Raw genomic sequence first — 21,365 nt, 5'->3', positions numbered from 1 at the left:
AGTAACTATTAAGTCTAATATATATACCCTAGTAAGCTATAGTACTTTTTCCTTTGGGAAGGTACCATCTGTGCAGTCTGCAATTTTGTTGAAGAAAGATGTTGAATCTATTTAATATTTTAATATATTGAAAAATAATTTATTTCTGTGCATTTTTTCCCCACACTGCATCAATTTAAGGTTGATTACGTCAATTAAGCATCATGAGGTGGAGCATGAGGGGTGGTTCCCTATTTTTTATTTATTTATTTTTGTTATTGCTGGGAGTTGGAACCCTATTAGTTAGGTTGCTTAATATTTACGCTAAGTACTCTTTAAAATACCAGAATAGGGAGGATGGTGTAGGTTTAAGTTTATTAGATTGATCAGTATTGCTGAACTATGAAATATATATATATATATATATATATTTATATTTTTTTTTTTTTTTTTTTTTTTTTTTTACATACAGGTATAACAGAATAGCTTTAGTGTAGTTGTTGTTTTAAACTTGAGTATGAACTTATACAAAATGCAGCAAGATATTTTAAAAAAACAGTTTTGTTGATTAAAAAACACTATATCGGATTCATATCGGTATCGGCAGATATCCAAATTTATGGTATCGGTATCGGACATAAAAAAAGTGGTATCGTGCCATCTCTAGTCAAAACTCATTAAGGGTACTGGGGAGGTCATCAAATATCGTCTCTATTCGGGAAAGAGTTAAATTTAGGAGTTCTTAGAACTTCCTTTAGCTGCAGCGACCTCCATCAGACACTTCCTCTAGCTGCTTGTGAGACTTCCAAAACAATGAGGAGGAATTTTGGTACATTCCTTTTACAAACAAAAGAGATTCAATTCATTTGTATTTCTGGGATTTTCATTTTCAGTTATTCTGTCCGTGTGTGCGCTGAGTCATTGTCTTCCTGCATCAGTCCTAAATTTCACCTGACTCACTGAAGTTCTTCAGTAAAAATGCCTGGATATCATTTTCATGTCTTTAATCTCTCAGTGACCCAAAGGCATCTACACCCTTACAAATTGCGATGGCCCCTCCACTAAGCATCACAGATTTTTGCAGATTTCTGTGTGACTTGCTGTTGCCTTTGGTTTCTTTTTACATTTGTTAGAACTAAACACTGACCTGTCGGTGGAATCTTTGCTGGATGCCCGCTGGTACAAAGAGTCAAAACAGATTGGACTTGCCTGTAATTTACAATTTGCCGTAAAAGTTTTTTAACGTTTCCCAGCTATTTCTCTAGTTCCAGTAGTCAAAGCCTAATAATAAGGAAACTGGCTCTTATCTTTGACAGATCACTGGAACTGCCACAATCTGTTTCACTGCATACATTGATATAATAGCATTATGTTTAATGGCTCCACCTCAACATTTTGTTTTGTTTTTTCGCTGCCTGTGATCTGTGATCTGTACTCCACATTCTTAGAGGAAGGTCTGCTCAGGGAAGATAACAGGACCTGATCCAAGGGGAGTCCATTAGTGGGACGCTGTTCCCTGACCTCACTTCCTTTATTCACTGTGCACTTCCTGCCTGCCTGTGCACTCCTCTTTAATGCCACTCCTCACAGCACCTCCAACCCTTCCACATCAGCATCCCAAACCTGGAGCTTTTGTTTTTTTCAATAGGATGAGGGCCATGTGACACATCAAACTTATTGGTAATGTCACAAGAAAAACAATGGTGTGCTTGGTTTCAACGTAACTTTATCCTTTCATGAGTTATTTACAAGTTTCTCTTTGTTCACAACCATTGACATGTCGAAGAGGTTAACACGTGAGGAGCGGATCGAAATTGTGTTGATATCTGGTGAACACAGTAACCGGGTCATTGCAGCAGATTTCAATGCAAGACACCCTACGAGACCACCCATCTCTCGTGCTACAGTTAGCAAACTGCTTGCTAAGTTTCGTGAAACTGGTTCAGTGTTGGATTTGCCAAAATGTGGACGCAAAAAAAACTGTCACTAATGAAGAAACATCAGTGGCTGTCCTAGCTTCAGTCAGCAAGAGCCCACAGCGTAGCACTCGCTGCATGTCACTGGAGAGTGGCATTAGTTGAACATCCCTTCGGCGGATATTAGCTACTCACAAATGGCACCGTTACAAACTCCAGCTACTGCAGCATCTCAACGAGGATGACCCAGATGAATTTGCAGAATGGGCAAAACAAAAATTGGAACAGGACCCTCAGTTCACGCAGAAGATTTTGTTCAGTGATGAGGCAAACTTTTATGTGAATGGTGAAGTTAACAAACAAAAACACCGCTATTGGTCTGACACTAACCCACATTGGATGGATCCCTCCAAGACTGTTGGAACAACAAAAGTGATGGTTTGGTGTGGTATATGGGGTACAACGGTAGTGGGTCCATTCTTTATCAATGGAAACCTCAAGGCCACTGGATATTTGAAATTGCTACATGATGATGTGTTTCCCTCTTTGTGCACTGAAGCTGGCACGTTCCCTGAGTTTTTCCAGCAAGATGGTGCACCACCACATTATGGGTGCCAGGTCCGAGCATTCCTAGATGAGCAGTTTCCTGGAAAGTGGATTGGTCGTCGTGGGCCAGTTGAATGGCCCCCAAGGTCTCCCGATCTGACCCCCTTAGACTTTTATCTTTGGGGTCATCTGAAGGCAATGGTCTATGGTGTGAAGATACGAGATGTGCAGCACCTGAAACTACGGATACTGGATGCCTGTGCTGGCATTTCTCCTGCGGTGTTGCTATCAGTGTGTGAAGAGTGGGAGAAGAGGGTTGCATTGACAATCCAACACAATGGGCAGCACATTGAACACATTTTATAAGTGGTCAGAAACTTGTAAATAACTCATGAAAGAATAAAGTTACGTTGAAACCAAGCACACCATTGTTTTTCTTGTGACATAAGTTTGATGTGTCACATGGCCCTCTTCCTATTGAAAAAACAAAAGTTGTATCCAAGATGGCCGACTTCTAAATGGCCACCATGGTCACCACCCATCTGGAGGAGTTTGCCCCCTCACATATACTAATGTGCCACAAACAGGACTTTAATATCACCAACCATTCCCATTTTATTACAGTGTATCCATATAAATGGCCCACCCTGTAGTTTCACGCATCAGTTAAAACACTCGACTCCAAGTACACAACGCCCAGCTGGAAACACTCCACGCAAGTCGAGCTGCCCGAGATTCACAGAATTTACAGAAAATGTTAATTTTTTGTGATTTATATTGTTATCGGACGATATATGTCTTATATCGGGATATGAGATTTTGGTCATATCGCACAGCCCTAAAGCTAGGTGTTTCTCCTGCACATCAGAGGGGAAGTGAAGTCATGCTGCGACTGTCAGGAGATGTAATGAAAACTCCTGAAACATGTATGTTAACGTACGTGTGACCTTCTGTAGCCACGACTACACTACAAATGCAGCATACGGCTTCACTCTTTGCCCTCCACATAAACTCTTTACCTGAATACAGTTCACATATACTTCAAGGTCTCTGGGCAATGGACGGGATAGAGAAACCAAAAACTTCTGATTACATAAGACTCAAAGATTTTGTTCTGATTACACCAGTATTAGTTTGGCCACTATGGAAAAGTCTCAGCATAAGCCAGCTCCTTTTCTAGATCTGCAATAAGCCAGCGTCCTCTTCCCACTTTGGGCACAGCTCAAAACACTGCCAGTGGAAAACTGAAGTTTAGTAAGAGACCAGGGTGCAATACAACCGGTTTCTTAACTTCCAGTGCTTCTTCTTGTCTTGTTGGGTCACAAAAGTAATATTACTCTAGTTTTTGATACTTTTTCTCTATGAGAAGAACATTATTTCTCTATCCTGTCCATTCCATTTTTAGAATTCACCCATCCAATCTCACCCTGCAGCACAGACACATATTAATGCCTCCCACACACACAACTTTAAACAACTTAAAAAGAAAGAAAGAAAAAGAAACCATTGTTAGCCTCTGAGTTCACTGACAGACTGTTGACTTTGCGTGTTCCTGAGCACACTGAACAGCAGGTGAAAGCTAGTGACCTCACTCGTATGGCTGTCTAATAACAACCATTTCCCTGTTAATGGTTTGACCTGGGGTAAAAGGACAGGGGTTAAAAAGCTCATGCTGCACTAGGGGCCTTATCAGGGTGAGGTGTGAGTCAGCCAGTGTAAGTAGCTGACTGTCAAGATACGTCACACTCCCTCGGGAATACCCACAAACTGCGGCAACATACACACAGAATGTCGTTCTGTGTGTATGTTGGCATTCACAAGTATCTGCGCACATATGTGCATCTGTGCATGTGTGCGTGCGTGTATATGTGTACAGAGGGGATTTTTATTTTACCTCATAGCCTTTAGCGAGCAGGAACTCCGCCAGGTAGGAACCATCCTGAAAAAGCACAAGACAACACCAGTTAAGACCTGTCAAATAACACTGCAAAGACAAAGAGTGTGATTCACACATACACACCAAATCACAGCAACACAACCAAAACACGATAAAACATTCACCGCCCATTTCGGCTGAATTAATTTTATCACAACGTTTAAATGATTACAGGATGAGAAAATGTTTGACGTGTTAGAGCACCTTTTATTTCCTCTACGGACTCCAGAGATTCAAATTCAATGCTCCTACTAAAACTGAGGATTTAGGAATATAATTAAAGGACACAAGTGATTTATCAGAGAAAAAAGAAATAGATTCTTGTGGCATGATAAATAAAATAGTATTTTCTCTTGTTCAGTCCAATAAGAGTTACATTTCTGGCGATGTGTCTATGACCTAAGCTAACACATTAAGTCACAATTAAGCTTGAGGTCAACTTTGGATTTAAATTTGTGGTATGTTGTTGAGGGAAGAAAAATAAAATTAGCAGTCAAATAATAAATAAATAAGTAAAATAAAAATTCCAGAGTCTCTACTACGGTGTTGAAATTAAATACTTCAGTACTGGCTAATACTGGATCCTGGGATCGTCAGGCATGACGTCCACATGGATCAGGATCGCTGGGCACACACTGGACCTACTTTGAAACGTGTGTGTGTGTTTGTGTACGTGTGCTGGTGATGTGAGAGCACGATCACTGTCAATAAGGTCTTGTTCCCCTCACCCATGTTACTCCATGTCTTTTTACTTGCTCAGATTTTCCGACCACACGTTCTGGAACACTGTGGAACATTCCAACCCAGTCATGGCATCCATCCCTCAATCCCCCTCACACACACACACATACACACGCACACACGTATGGCCACACTGCCAAGATGCCAGCCTGAGGCTTCCTCCTCATGTCTGGGGGAAACGGTGAAGGTGGGGGGAAAGGACCGCAGAAGGAAAGGCTACTAGAGGTTGGGGAGCATGCAGGAACCTGCACTCAGCACCAGGATGGTGGTGTCTTGGGCTACACGCACTTTTAAGTGACAGTAATAGTAATAATAATTATAACAACAACAGTGTAAAGGCATAAAATCTGTTCCTTTTTCTTGGGTATTGTAATCAGAATTGCTGTAGCATTTTGTACAATCTGAAGCCGTTTTAATGCTTTCTGATTGACGCCCATAGGAAGACCATTTCAATAATTTAAACGTGAGGAAACAAAAGCATAAATGACAGTACGAGTGTCACAGAATTGATCAGATTCTTGCAAAATATCCAAGGTAGTCGTAGTAAGGCCTCGGTGACCTTGTTTATGTACTTCTCAAAGCACATTTCTGACGGCTGATTTTACATAGTAAAACCTGATGAAGGCGTCGTCTCATATCAAACCAGTTTGTGAAACAACGCCATTTGACCACAGCTCAAGGCAAACGTGGCGAACGGTAAAAGACGGCGTGAAAAGCAAACACACAAAGGCCTGAGAGATGACGGATCACTGAAGAGACAACAACGGCACAAATACTGGATGTGACCGGAAAAAAAAGGTGAATTTAAGTTCAAAGTGTGCTTGTTTTCTCACTTACATACTGGTGCCTGATTTCTGGATGTCAGCAATAGCAACTGCCCCAACCAGATAAATAATCCAAAACATTACTTTACAAATAACAATTATAACGATATTTTCCCCCCCTTTGACAAACCCCAATGTTAAGCTTAATCTGTAGTATCGTCTTACTGAATACAACCCTTTGTTGATTTTTGGTCCCCATTGCGGTCAAAAAGGCGGATGAAGCAGTGTATGCTCTAGGGTGGAGTTACCCTGAAAAGTTGCTCTCTGTCTCTTTTTGCAGTCAGGTCCAAATCACTAGTTCCTTTTGGTTTTTAAAACACAATTATGTAATGGCCATTCTGGTGCAGGATGACATACAATAACTGCACCAATAACTGGTGTAGGTTAATTAAAACCAACAGCTATTTCATTTGTATTAATAATTGTATAATATTTCTTCGCCTTATTAGTAAAAACTGGCGTTTCAAACACAGTGAGATAAATACATTGTGGCTCTTTGCAAAGGTTTGCTCGACATATAGACCAGATGATTAATTAACAGATTATAGCTGCAGCCCTCTGTACTACACTACATGCCTACTTAAAGATCCTGTATCTGCAGGTTGAGCAACCTGGCAGTAAGTTGGCACTGATGCCCAACCTGTTTCTGGCTAAATCCACGTGGGAGATGGGCATGGACGCTGGCAGCCCCTCACCCGTCCCCACGGCGTTCAAAGCTCCGGCCGGTGTCATGTTTTCCTGCCCGTGTGCCAGGGTCAATGCGTTCCATGCCAGACCAATATGGAAAACAAGTCTGAAGAGCTACAGCTCTGTTTCAAAACAAGAGGCTCCTTTGAGGCCATATTAGCCCATAAACCCTGGCCTCACCTCGCCGTTTCCTGTTATGGGGAGCCTGGCGCTTGCTGCGAGTGAGGGGGGCAAGTACATGCACGTTCACCTGCCAGGTCAATGCCACACCACAAAGATTCATTTACACCTATGACACAATATGATCACTCTTCTCCAAAGCTATAGTGCTTGTATTGTATTAAAAAGAGGCTGCTCGGTGACAGGCGTATGAAGGGTAAGCCAAGCAGTGACTGTCTCACATCTGAAAGCTAATTCTGAGTCTGACCTCAGAATCTCAATGAGTATCTGCAGTAAGTAATTCTGCAGGAGGAGCACAAATGTCAACACACGTACAGGTGTGACCACCATATTTATCACCTGACAGGGTGGTGTTACACTTGCAGTAATCTAATGCCAAACAGACTTTGAAGTTTAAATCTCCACCCGATTAAACCTTCGAAGTACAGTTTAGTCCAACAATGTGACAAATGTTTATTTATGTGTAAATGCATATTGTATATATGCATACCTGTGGAGATATTTGTTGTAAGCAAAGGTGCTGCAAGTAGTAAATCAAATAACATAAGGGCATGTTCAGCATTTAAGTGTTACACAAATACTGTGCATAATTACGTGATATAATAATAATAGTAACTAGATTTATCTAGATTTACTGGAAATCCATACACTTAAAATTCTATCCTAATGAAATGTCAGTGAACGTAACGCTAAAGAACGCAAAACAAAGATTAAGGCCAAATACATTCAGTGATAAAAAGATCAGGAGAAAGGCAGAAAAAAAGCAAATGTCAATGCTGAACAGTTAAATCCATCCTTGTGTTTAAAATGTGGCACGAGTGCTATCATTATCCCCAATCAGCATCAATATTACAATTGTTAACGGATCATCATCGTGTGGTTTCATTAAGAGGCCTCTGTATCAGAACCATGAGTCCGGGGTTAGAGGAAAGTAATTCAGTTTTTGCTTTTTCACTTTAAATACACTTAAAAACATGATGTGCTCCTGCTGTAGTGCACAGACGTACGGCACTGTATTTCCCTCAGACCCTAAAGTAAAGTAGCAACATAAATTTGAATAAATAAGTAAATCAGATTAGACTTTAGATAGCTTTGCTACTTAAGCATTAAAGAATACAACATTAACGTGCACACACAAATATTAAAACCCAAATTTTTAGGGTTAAACTTCTGATTTGAGTCACAATATACAGTTCAAAATGAAGAATGAGGTGAAATGAAGTGAAGTATTAAAAAATAAAATGTATTTATTTTGATAATCTGAACTGTTTTACTTATAAACAGCCTGAAAGTGTTATTTACACTGTAATACACATTAAAAATACATTATGAACTAATTGTGTATGCTAGACGCCAAACTGTTTAGAACAGGTTTAAGACATCCAATAAAAAATACAAGTCAAAAATTAAAACACAACAACAACAAACAAACAAACAAAAACACACCATCCAGTGATTTTAACCCAGTTAATAAATCCAAGGTTTTTTTAACCTGGTTTTGACCAAACAGTTCTTCTTCTGATGTCTTCAAGCATTACTTAGAACAACACAGCCATGCTCATGGCTTTAACCAAAGAGCCTGATGTTTTTGGACAAACATGAACACTGTGAGTTTGGTACCCCCTGCTGGTGAAGTGAGATTTTGTATCCAGTTCTTTCCCTGGGTCAGCTTTGTGACCTAAAATACCAAAGTAAGTTGATATCACCTGTCCAACATTAAGCAGAAAAAGCCCAAATGGAAAACGTTTTTATTCCCAGTCTGAAATTTTAAGGGCTTAGCCTGTGTGCTTACCAACATGATTTATGTAAACACAGGGGCCATACATGGATTTATTTGTCATTGTGCATAAGCTACAAATGCATCACTCTAATGGGTTTTCTTTAGACCACAGGCAGAAGCTGCCAAGCACGCCACTAGTCTGCAATTAGGCCTGATATGGTATAATGAAGCTGTAATCACAGACCACGATACACAAAACCCTGTGCACACGCAGACTCACACACTGCATTAAGTAGGAACATTTGGTGTGCTACATGAAGAGCAGCCTGAATCTCTTTCCTCTACTTTAGGACCATTCAGGCATGTCCCTGAAATAATGAGTGAACAGCACTCGCAGAAGCAATTAAGAAGCTGCGCAAGGACCCACAGCCTTAAGATCTACGGACACTATTTTTAATTTAGAGCAGTAAAAGATCAAAGACTAAAGTCAAAAAGTCTTTTTTTGTGTGTGACTTAAATCTAAGGAAAAAAAAAATCTTATGCAAACCTTATGTTTAAGTGAGTTTAAGATTTTCAGTTAACTGTCAAAACTGTCCCTTTTAATTTTCTGTCACTCAGTTTGTTTCCCTGCTCTTGCACATATTTAGGACACCCTCGCAGCCACTTTTCTATTTTTGAAAAAGAAAACCACAGCAGGCCGTGTTTGACCACCTGACCTGACAAGTCATTTCAGACTGATTTATTTTACCAGTGTGTGTTAAGTACTAACATACCACATACAGGAGTGTGTTTGTGTGCACTTACATGCAGTTTCACATTTCTTGCACACTAATTAGTGGTTGGACTTTCAGCTGGAAGCATGTGGTATGTGTATACAGTTACATTAGAAACAAGGACTTTCCATGGCCATACTATAACTGAGGTCACTTAACTCTTCTAGCCCTCGGGACACAAACCGTATCAAAAAACTAAAGTATGTGCTGTGCAGTCCTTCTAACATGCCAATGAAACATGAAATGAAAATAGTGGCATGACGGTTAATATATCACAAGGCTCATCTAAAATGTCCTTGTGTTCAAAGGGATAACGATGCAGAGCTGGAAAATATACAATATACCTGCCTTCTACTAAAGTAAGAATCACTGAATAACTTGACAGACGTAGATACCTGTGGTATCAATGTGAACATCCTAGTAATTAAAAAAAAAAATAAACTGATCTTGTCTGACCTTTGATCTTCAAACTCATCCGAGAATTTTAGTAAAGCATTTTTCTTCAACTCGACTTTTAGGGTTTTCTATTAAGGAGTAGTACTTGGTACTGGGGTTCCAAGTACAGCTGAGTCAATCAGAAAATGTGATGTCACGCTGCATGCCGCTCAATGTTGTCACTCAACGAGTAATGAGAGGAACTCCTTCACAAAGCTAAAATTTTTGAAACCCAGCAATCAGGGAAACCGTGACACAAAAACCAACGCTGAGGACCCCGAGTTGAGCTGTAGACCAAGCAGCGGACATCCTCCATTGTTGAGCTGCGTTTATGTCGCATACAAATGACATCATCTTAGGACTTTCAGACGCATTGCTATAACAACCCCACGCACATTAGGCGCTAATCTATTGTAAGGGGAAAAGACCAAAAATGAGTAGTCGAGCTGAGCTGAGCCGGTGCTAGTGGAAAAGAGGCTGTAGCTACACCTGTGGTATCAATTTCAAAAGCCTACGTCGCCTCATTCTCTGGTTATCGCATTCGCAGGATTTTCAGAAAACTTGACCTCTGACGTCGAGAACTCATGAGAATTTGTAGTAGATGCACCTATGTTTTTTACCATTTACAACTAACTGCAGCTGGACTTGGCTTACATCTCTTTTCCTGAATAAATAGAAGCTGACAGACTTCATTCAGAGGAGGACTCGGCCTTTAAGGAGCCATCAGCAGCCGTTATGAGCAACAGCGGAGATGTGTGCACGGATTCTTAGCTTTATGATTATTATTACTGGCACAGGCAAACACTCTATCCAGTGTTGCTAACAGTGGAGTCTAGGGAAGGAGGCAAGGAAGGAATGAGAGTGTATAAAACACCAACAAAGGATGAAGGAAAGAGGCCTGTAGGTTGAACATCAAAAAGCTTGCGGGGTCATACTGCAATCTAGTGCTGTTTTCCCAACCAGAGGGGTTGAAGAAAGAAGTGCTGGTCTCAAAGCCAAAGTAAAGTTTTACTGTGGAACAGAGAAGGTGAACCTGTCCTCTTTGTAACCCCAGCTAATAAAAAAACCACACTATCAACCAGAACCCCTGCCCAGCTCCACAGCTTTGCCTTGGCACTCAGGTGGTCTCCCATACCTCACACTCTCTCAACCCAATACTTCACACCAAGACAGCAGTCAAAAGTATTCAGGCCGAGCAGCGTGTTGCCCTGAAATTTATGAACAGTAGTTAGCCAACTGATTTACAGCATCGCAGTGACCCCGGTGGCCTGACAAGTGACTTCTGAGATGTTGTATCCAGATGCCTGCCTGCTTGCCTCCTGCATAGGCTCTCAGTAGTCAGTAATAGTAAAGCCATGACTGGTGAAATAAAAATGAATTAACACTGTTATTCTTTTTTCCTGTTAAAGAGGGTGAGGGGAGATGGACCTTTGCTTGTTAAAGGAATGTGAGATGTTGAAAATGACTTTCCAAGACCGCTGAAAGTTGTCTCTCCAGGGCCGGATTCTGGTAAAGGTCAACGGACTACTTTTATTCCCTACCATGAAATATTTCTCAGGTTTCTGCTTAAGTTTGCTTCAGTGCAAATCATCACATGGCAACAGAAATTCCTCTTATATCTGTACGCTACATATGACATACACACACACCACTGATATCTAGGTCATGGACAGGTTATATTATTTCTACTTCTTTAGATAAAGCAGAACAAATACATGGAAGAGTGAGACGTAAAAAGACTATGAGTAAAGGAACAGGTAACGAGAGCAGAATCTTCTCGTGTCATATCGATATAACATTTATAATACATTGAAAATGTTGAAAGTTTGACACAAATTATGTTTCCTTTAATATTAAATTGACTAGATTAGAATATCTTGGAAATAGTAGTTAAAATCCCAGATTATATCTTTATTCCTTTTATCTGTAGGCAATAACTTTACAGTCTATGAGCTTTATAACAGAGTACTAACAAATTCCATCTGTATGATCTTCAGTACAGTCAGAAAACAGGAGCTGTTCTTTATACTAAACTAATCCAGTGATGCTGTATGTTAGACACTCTTTGCATCTAGAATGATGGTTGGCTAAAGAGGCTAACACTTGAAACTGCTAGTGTGACATCGCCATCAGCATCTCATCACACATCTCAGAACAGATCTGACCAATTCCAGCCACTCCATTTGGAAACAAGCACGCTGGAACACAAAACACGCACTGGTACTGAATACACAAATAGTATAATAACACTATAACATCAGGACCAGCTCGCTGTCGCTTGATGTTGACCTGTGCTCACAATGTGCTCGCACTAATCAACTAGCGGAAAAGTGAGAAAACGCTAGAGTCCAATGGTGTGCACCATCTTTATTTCGTTATCCCTGTAAGAAACACCTAACGATAAATGTGAAGTACTGTGCAACCATCTGGAGCCACCCCCCATTCCTTAACATTTTTCTAAGAAAATGGAAAACAAATGCAGTGATTTATTAAAAGTGTGCAAATGATGCAAATACTTAAGTTGTTACTTTCTAATCATTTTACAAATAATTATAGCTCTTGGTGGCAAGTTATTTTTCTGAACCTACTAATAAACTGACAAAATTGATTACAGCAAACAACACAATACTTAACATCTAAATACATTCATGTAAAAAAAAAAGAGAGAGAGAATCATTGAAACATTAAAAATGAACTTTGGTTAAACTGTGGTATTAGTTATGCTAAAATAAGGGGCATACAAAATAAATGGCCCACTGTGTAAGTTGGGCTACAGCGTAATTTTGCCACTGGTAGGATAAATCAGGTGTAAGACTGCAGCTCTTTACGTTTTCAGACTTAAGAACACAAATCCAAACAAATATGTTAATACACTATATAATAAACAAACAGCCCTAAAACGGCGTTTGCACAATTCTAATAAGCCTGAAAGTCGTGACTTGGTAAGATCTCTCTTAGGCAAGCTTCTTGTAATTAGTATTCATGAATAACAGTCAACAAAACATTTTAAAAGTGGACACAATTGCCAGAATTTGTCAGTTTGTCCCGGGAGCTATTCATTTGAAAAATCCCATTAGGGTTGTGTCTTGCACAGGGCGCTTCAACGTACAGACACAGGAGCTGGGGATCAAACTACCAACCTTCTGAATAGTTGACAAAACAACTGTTAGATACAGATATTTCTCTAATAGGTTGGTGGAGATCAAAGAAGAGCTCAAAGGAAATGAAAATTTCATTTAAACCTGCACATAAAAACATCTTTAATTATTTTTATTTCCTTCAGTGTTTAAGCTTTTTTGTGTGTTCACAATCCTGTTATGAAACACGTAGCTGAAAGCACAAAATTGATGTGAACAAAAGAGTGTAAAGCAAGTATTAATGCACCCTAACAATACACCCTGTATTAGGGCTGTTCGATATAACGATATATATCGGATGACGATATAAAAACGTCTACCATTTCCTATTACGCTATCGTTTGTTTCGTCGTGTCATAAAATAAACTGTTCACAGCAACATTTTTTCACTGTAGTGGCTTTATTAATTTCTTCAAGTTCTCTCTTTCTCTTATATTTAATATAACCACACTATGGACGGACAAGCGCCTGTTTTTAGGTTAGCAAAAGTGACGGTAAAACCATCGCGTGGCTCTGCTGTCCGCTTGTTTGTGTTCCACGTAAACCTTTCACAATAAAGCTCAAGATCCTGTTGAGACTTTTCAAAATAAACTGAATCACGTGAAAGAGTATTCACAGTGCTTACGGATGAGAAGCAAAAACGAGCCGTCAGATGCTAAAAACTAAACCTTAGACTCAAACGTTAGAACAGGCGTTTCCCTGCGTAATAAATACAAAGAAAAAGGCGGTCGTTACAACCTGTGGCTAAAAATATAGTTTTATGCATTGGTTAAAACACTCGACTCCAGGTACAGGACACGCAGGTGGAAAAAGTTCACGTAAGTCGAGCTGCCCGAGATTCACAGAATTTACAGAAAATATTACGTTTTTGTGATTTATATCGTTGTCAGGACGATAAATGTTTTATATCGGGGATATGAGATTTTGGTCATATTGCACAGCCCTACTCTGTATTATTTTGCTAATGGCAATGAAAAAATTCTGTAGAACACATGTGAGTCATCTGAATGTGCTTTCTGCACTAGTAAACCTGCAGTCGCAAGATTTTCAAAGCTGTCACATGCAAAGTTCGTACAGGTGTTTTTTTTACACATCAACACTAAATGGATCACGTACCAGTTCAAAATTATATTTCTGCACTGCAAAGCTACCAAAGCACTGTGTGATCTCAGTGCAAAGCGTGTTCACTTTATCAGCAAAATGCATATTTGGGAACACTGTAGTGGTGACTTGGCTTGACACTGTTTGGTAATAGGGAAAGTGAGCAAAGTTCCTTTGCTGCGTTTGACTGACTTGAAAAGACCTTATACATACGCATCATACATATCTGTGATCACACAGCCTCATCCCCCAAGCTGAAGGTTTAGTGTAATAAGAGGCTTAGTTATGTCGCACAGAAAAACCAACTTACACCTCCACTTTTTGCCCCATTGCACTATAGTGTTCTGTTCACCCCCTGCATCTTCTCCCACATCATTCCTACAAATCTACCTTTTTCGCAGCGACTCCATCTGTTTTTTAGTCGCATAAATTAGTTCCAAGCAGTTTCATATCAATTACACATTTAGATACTTCATTAAAGATTCCTTTTGCCCTGGTTGTAGTATGCAATGATTTAAAGCCCAAACGTTCCTCTATGACACATAAACTGCAGCCCCACAGATGAAGATGGCCAGCTGTGCTGTGTCAGTAGTGTCAGTGCTCTCATCCACAGCCACAGAGTATTCAATGAAATCTTTTCCCTTTTCCATCAACTGTGCTTGTAAATCAGAGACAAGATCACACATCCAATCAGCAACAGTATTTGTGCTTAAGCCAACATTTGAAAATGCTTGTGTTTCTGTGGACACAAGATGCCGCACACTTTAATCGTGGAGTATTTCAAAAGCTCTTCCTCTTTCTTCTCTGCTACTACAAAACCTGCTTTCACAGCAGCTCTCTGGCTTTGCTTTGATGTGACATCAGATTATCAGATTCTTCTCAAACTTCCAAATTCTGCACCTACTGCTATGTATCCAGGTTTTTGTACTTGTCCCAATGTCGTGTTGCATAGCGCTGTTTTTATTCTTTAATTGCTGGCAATGTCAATAAAATGATACTATCCCCCCCTCCTGTTTTCAAAATACACTCTTAGCTTAGCCATTTCTTAGGGACTAACCTAAATGTCAATATATAAACTCTGACTTGAATTCATCCACATACTACTGTGTAGAGGTGGGAATCACCATACATATTATTGCAATTTTTTAAAATATTTTGCGATATTCAGATTCTGTACATAAAGGTAAACTTTATCAATATTCATTTTATCTAATATCAAAGTCTCGCACTCAGTCTTTCTCTCATTTCAGTCAGTTTTATTGTTGACAAACTGAACGGTTTGTATTACAGTCTAGTCCAACTTAACTGAATGCAACCATCTGGTACAATTATAGCTATTCTGAACTATGTAATTTATGAAAACTATGCAGCCCCTTCAGCAACTGAAGAATTTGAAAGTAAATTAAAACAAAATATAATTTTACATTAAATAAAAAAGTTTTAAACTGAATTAAAATAAAACATGTCTTAAATTAAAATAAGTAAACTATCATGTTTATTGCTGCCAAAAAAAAAAGTTAAACACATTTGGACATTGAAGGAATGTCAGGATTCTTGCTCAGAAAAAGGATCAACATGCTCTGAAGTCAGAGTCCACAAAAACTTTTTTTGTAACAAAATATCGATTTCTGCTGTCCCTGTATCGCTACATTATTAGCAAACAAAATATCACGATACTACACAGTATCGATTTTTTCCCCCACCCCTACTACTGTGTTACTAATGCATTATGGGACCGTTGTTTATACAAGTCTGAGTTATATGAGACAAAGATTGCTTTGGGATTTTAACCTTAAATGGTGGACTTTAGAAACTCGTCAGACTGGTGAGCTGCTGTGTTGTAAAATGACAAAACCATACATATGACCAGGATGTAAGCTCTTTATGCAGTGGAGTTGGATTTTTATGATTTTTATGATTTTTATATTCAACAACATTTTGGAAAATACTTCAAGTACTTACTGGCGAGTTAAAATTCTAACACATTTAACTGCTGTAGTTACATGAGACTATACACCCTACAGGGAAATCTTTAGGTTTTAAGTGTGTGTTCAGGGGGACTGAATACCACCATTACACCTCGGGCACTCTTACATCTCGGGCACACAGAAATTGTTGTGGCTTCTTTGACACACATCAACAGAGAGCAAGGGGACTACACCCTAAAAAGTTGTGCTTTAAGTGTATGCATTGCCATGAGATGCAAAGATTCAAACTGAAAACTGAAATACAAAAATACATAAACTATACAGTATGTGTTTCCAGGGAAAAAGATGCAGAAATGTGTGCACATATCACAGAAAAATGCCTCAGAGTCACACAAGCGTGAATGTGAGCTTGAAGCCATTTATAATTATTAACATGTTTGATGAGCAGGTGATCCCCATAAAAAGAGTCTGAGAAAATGTCCGGGAACATAGCAGTAGTAGTAACTAAAAATAAAGTTACCATTCCTTGTGTTTGTGAGGATCAGCCACAATAACACACCTTTGCCTAGCTATCTAGCTTCTCTCTGTATTACATCATACAGCTCCAGCAGATCCCAGAAGCAATGTCTGAGATCTCTGTTCAGAAGAGTGCAGTGCCAGGAACAGCAAAGAATCTCCCAGGCCTCTGGTAAAGGACCCGAGCTTTAGGGATAAAGGAGAGTGTGGGGAATGCAATTTTTTTTTGTATGTATGTATTTAATTATTTCTTTATTACAATGAAAGGCTGACCATATCGAATTAATGTCTGAATATAAATGAAATAAATGCGACTATATTGAATGAAGAGTGATGTTACAGAAGCTTTGGCATCACCTGTTGTTTTAGATGCGTAATGTTAAAACATGTCATGTGTCACAGTGTCACACTGTTACTTCTTGTTCGAGTTGCATGCTTTAAAATAGGCTGTAATAAACTGGCTATGCTTCAGCATCCTATTTGGACCTTTATGTTTTGCACTCCACTTCACTCAGTGATTCATTTCATTTTCTTTTTTCTTTTTACTTTAATGTCTACTTACTGTTAGCTGTTGGCATAAAAAAATTACACTGTTAAGTTTGTAAGAAATAAGGAAAATTTGAATTTAATTTTACATAATCTTCCTTTAGGACTGCTAAAGGTTCTACGATGAAGCAGTAGCTACATTTGTCATCTGTAGTAAAACACTGAAGCATCTCTTTTATTAGTTTGGACAGTACATGCATTTTCCATGGAATTGTGTCTTATTTCTATTACTTAGGAATGCTGCACCACCTGCTGACTTTTTCTACATCTCTAGTTCTGTTTACTGTGGTCCACGTCAGTTGATGACTTTGTAGACTTGTAGCTTTTCCCCGTCCTTTGTCGTTCACGCAGGGGAAAGATTCAAGTTAAATCCAAGTAAATGCGTCACTGCAAACCATGTGACAATATTTGGTCCACTTATATTCATTTATTTATTTATCTATACAGGCGTATGGACTGCCTATGTGTGCTTCCACTGCTGGCCGAACCACCATAATTTCCCTATTAGTTAATTAAGAAACACGCCTGACTTAGCTGGTTATCATCACAGCTCAACACCTGTGTGTGTGAAGCTGTGTCATGGTGACATTGCTTTGTTCAAAAAGAGCACATGTGCTTCATCCTTCATAAATGCTGACAGTTAAGCTGCTAGATTTGTATCACTCTGGGAATAGGAAACATCCGGCTCCACAGTAAAGAACTTGTTCAATGGGCTGTTGCAACCCGGAGCTTATCTTTCCAGGAAATGATGTGATGATTAAACAGCAGTAAGTTCAGAGGATTTGCAGCTGACCAGTAATGGAAATAATTTATAGTAACTGATAGTTTCGTCCAAACTAGTCTACAAATTGATGATGTGACACGATGACTTGTGTTTCTAGAGTAGTGTCAACACTGCCTTTCGTTATGGTTTGCTGTGTGTCATTCACTATGCCATTCACGGTCTGCAGTGCGTCTCTGGAAACAACAAATTTTATTGTAATTTACTGTGTATTGTATTGTAATCATAAACTTGTACACATGGGTTACTGTGTAGCATGGTTTGCAGGATTGCTGGTGGCTACTTTCAAGTCTTAGGCAACTTTTTTTGTTTAGGTTGTTTTTTAAATCTCAGCTGATGGTTTACAGAGTTTAAAGGTTTAAGGTTAATTCTACACAGAGACACCTAAACATTCATGTTCTGTCATTTTTTAATTTAAATGTTCACATCACCACGTTGTCTGTGACCAGAACAGGTTGAAAAGCTGACAAACCAGAAAGCATGACGAGTTCCACCTGAACTACCTATTTGACTCCCTTTATCTGACACCAGTGCGCTGTCACTGGCTGTGTGTGGACTCACAGAGCCAGAAACGTGTACTCTGACGACATTCTTGAAAACTTGGAAGTATACTACAAAGACAACTGACTAGAAAGAGCAGAAGCGTTTTCTCTTAAAGCGTGAATGAGACGCAAAATTAATTCCCTTTCTGGGAGAATTTCAATGCGACATAAAATCGCACACATCAACAATCCTATGCAAAATACACAAAGAGCACATTTGAATGGGATGGTGAATTACCGCCTTTCTAACTCCTGACAGGTGTAAGTGACACCGGCAGCTTTAATCACACGTTTCCTCTCAAAATTAACCACGAACGAGGAGGTACTGAGGCTTTCGCCAGCAGTGACGATTGAAGTGCGCCATTGGAAAGCAAGGTTTTATAAACTGGGGTTTGTCCATCCCATCCCACAGTGCAGTAACTTTACCTGCCCGGTGATGCCGGTGATAACGGCTACTTTCTTCTCATTCTTCGGCTCTCCATGAACATCGGAGCTAACGGTGGCAGTCTCGAAGCACTGAGCCATCTCTGACCGGGTGAATGTTTACGGTTTGCTGCCTCACTGACCAGCCGGACCCAGCAAAAGGCTTCCGTCAATTTACCGTCTGAGTACCACCGACCCTCCGCCGCATCCGTAAACCAAGCTGGAAACCGCTGCACGCTGTTACGTATGAGGAAGCATGATGAAGTTGGCCAATGGGAACCGAGCGAGAAGAAGCAGTAAAACACGCTTGCCTAAAGAGAGGAAAGCCTGTGAGCGCTAAATAGTTTTTTCTTGCAACAGCGTCACTAGAAGGACGGAGGGAGAAATGCAACCAATGACTGTTTCTAACAGCTAAGAAAAAGACTTTTGAACACTTCGCAAGTATTTGTTCACAATATAGGCCATAACTCACAAACCTGAGCACAACTGAAACTTTTAAATGTAGTTTAAAAATAAAACATTTTAGAGTGATCCTGATTATTTTCTGTTTTGTTTATATTATAGGCAGCACAATGTGATTAGCACTGTTGCCTCACAACAAGGAGGTCCTGAGTCTACGGTGGTGAGGTTTGCTGTTGTGGTACGCAAGCTGCTTGGCATACACCTTGTAATGAAGAAAATGACTTGTGAACATTATAGTAATAACATTTAATTGTTTTTAGGCATGTTATGTCTAATACTTTATTAGGAGAGATCAGCTCAAAGTGTTCTCTCCTTTCACCAAGCTCCATGAAAAAAGCTCGAACACTAACACGCAATTTTTGTGGTGATGTAGTGCACTTCACGTCTGTTAGGTATTTTAGTACCATGGTAGCATTTACTGGATATTGTTTTATAGTGACATTATACAGGAAAACTCTGTCATTCAATAAGGCCCCTTTGTTTTAGTTATTTTTCTCTTTGACCCAAGAATTGATGTGTGAGAATCACAGGCTGGTACAAGGTTGAAATACCACAGAGATCACTCCCTCAGCTACATTAGTTTCTTAATCTTTTAGACGCCTGTTGAAGGCCAGATGGTTTGTTTCAGATTTCACTAATGAAAGAACTCTTCGTTTTGTGCCTTGAAAATATGTCGCTGAGATAATCACAATTGTAGCTGAACTAATAAACTACACAAAGGATGCTTCTTCACCCAAGGGCAGGAAGACGCTCCCTTATCTTGGTCTGTACTGGTTTAAACTGATAATCTGCTGTCTCATGAATTTTACCCTCTATATAAACTGTTGTACTTGTGAATAAAGTTGAGTCAATTTGGGAAGACAATCTAAAGCAGTCTCTGTTTTCTTGTTCTCCCAAGCTGCTCCCGAGCTCGTACTAACACGCTGAATGGCATGCTTGAATATTACTTGAGAATATATTTGACTGTGTTACAGACTAAGGGACATTCTCTGCTGATAGACGTCCACGCCTCGGAGGAAGCCGATCCACGGAGTAGGCCCTGGAAACCGTTTCCTTCAACGTCACTTGTCCATAACGAAGCAAGCCTGGTTACACACCTCACAAAAGTCTTCCTAGTGCACAGTGTAAGACACACAGCCAGGGGCGATAGGTCAGACAATCAATGTATTCAGACACTGGATAAATAGTATAACTGTAATAAGTTACTTGAATTTTCAAAAATCGCCAGTATATGTTTCAAAGAACATAACTATTACTAACATAACATGACTATTTAAATGTTTTACATTTATATTTTCATTTTCTATTCCTACATCTGTCTCTTCCAGCACTACTCTCACCTTCTCATCTCCTTCCTCCTCACCATACCAGTATCTCTTGTTTTTTTCAGACTCTAGTCATCTAAGCCAGTAAACAACACCAAAGAAGAATCAACAGCACAATAAGCTCTTTGGCCTTGGCAGAAAGGATTTGGCACATTTTTCGCCAAACCCACAAATGCATTGTCCTTAAAATGTGGCTTCATTTAGGGGAAATAAACAGGCTTTCCAATGGTACAAGATGTATTACCAAACACAAAATTCCTTACTCTTGCTTCTTTTAAAAAATATATATAGAGAGAAAACATTTTTATTTGAGCCAAAATTACAAATTTATACCAAGGACGTTAGCCTAAACTGTGAGTGGGGCTGTATAATGAAGTGAATTGAGTAAGTTTCCATTTGATGCAAAGCAGATGCTGCCAAAAGCCTGGCATCTTAATCTTAGGAAAACCATCATGCAAATATCATAACTTCAATGAAGCAACCAAATATGCTCAAATATTCCTTACAAAGCCCAACGGAAAGTGATCCAGATCCACATCAAAATGTAATGGCTTTTATTTTTTGCTCACACCGAATCACCAAATTTCTTCATATTTAGCTAGAAAATTAGACAAACAGATACAGAAAGAAACAGAAATGGCCACATGTCTATCCCCACATAGCAACTTGGCTGAAGTTTGATTGTCTCCAAATCTGGAAAAATATGTTTTTCTAACTCAAAAGACATTTCAGAGAAATTTCAGAGGAAAGTCTAGTGTGGGCAGTTACATCTGTCACAGAATTGGTCTCTCCAGGGGCCAAAATAAACACAATTCACGACCAGAACTTGATAGGTTGACCCAGATAGGGGAGTCATTTAAAAAGATG

General features: G+C 39.4%; 1 protein-coding gene across 1 annotated transcript in view; it reads right to left on the bottom strand.

The window, feature by feature from the left end:
* gmds (GDP-mannose 4,6-dehydratase) overlaps window positions 1-18,968 on the bottom strand; it is a 197,046-nt gene extending 178,078 nt beyond the window's left edge. Inside the window, exons 1-2 of the mRNA XM_086269528.1 lie at window positions 18,715-18,968; window positions 4,336-4,380 (exon numbers count right to left, since the gene is read on the bottom strand). Coding sequence (XP_086125654.1) covers window positions 4,336-4,380; window positions 18,715-18,813 — 144 coding nt within the window. The 5' untranslated portion in view covers window positions 18,814-18,968. The remainder of the gene's footprint in view (window positions 1-4,335; window positions 4,381-18,714) is intronic.
* Window positions 18,969-21,365: the final 2,397 nt, after the last annotated feature.

This window comes from Aulonocara sp. 'chitande type north' Nkhata Bay, linkage group LG17, assembly GCF_057382095.1.
Source record: "Aulonocara sp. 'chitande type north' Nkhata Bay isolate Kocher_YH1m ecotype deep benthic linkage group LG17, A_spYH_male_GT1.1, whole genome shotgun sequence".
NCBI lineage: Eukaryota > Metazoa > Chordata > Actinopteri > Cichliformes > Cichlidae > Aulonocara > Aulonocara sp. 'chitande type north' Nkhata Bay.
The sequence above is the reverse complement of the archived record's forward strand: the minus strand, read 5'-3'. Positions and strand labels throughout refer to the sequence as shown.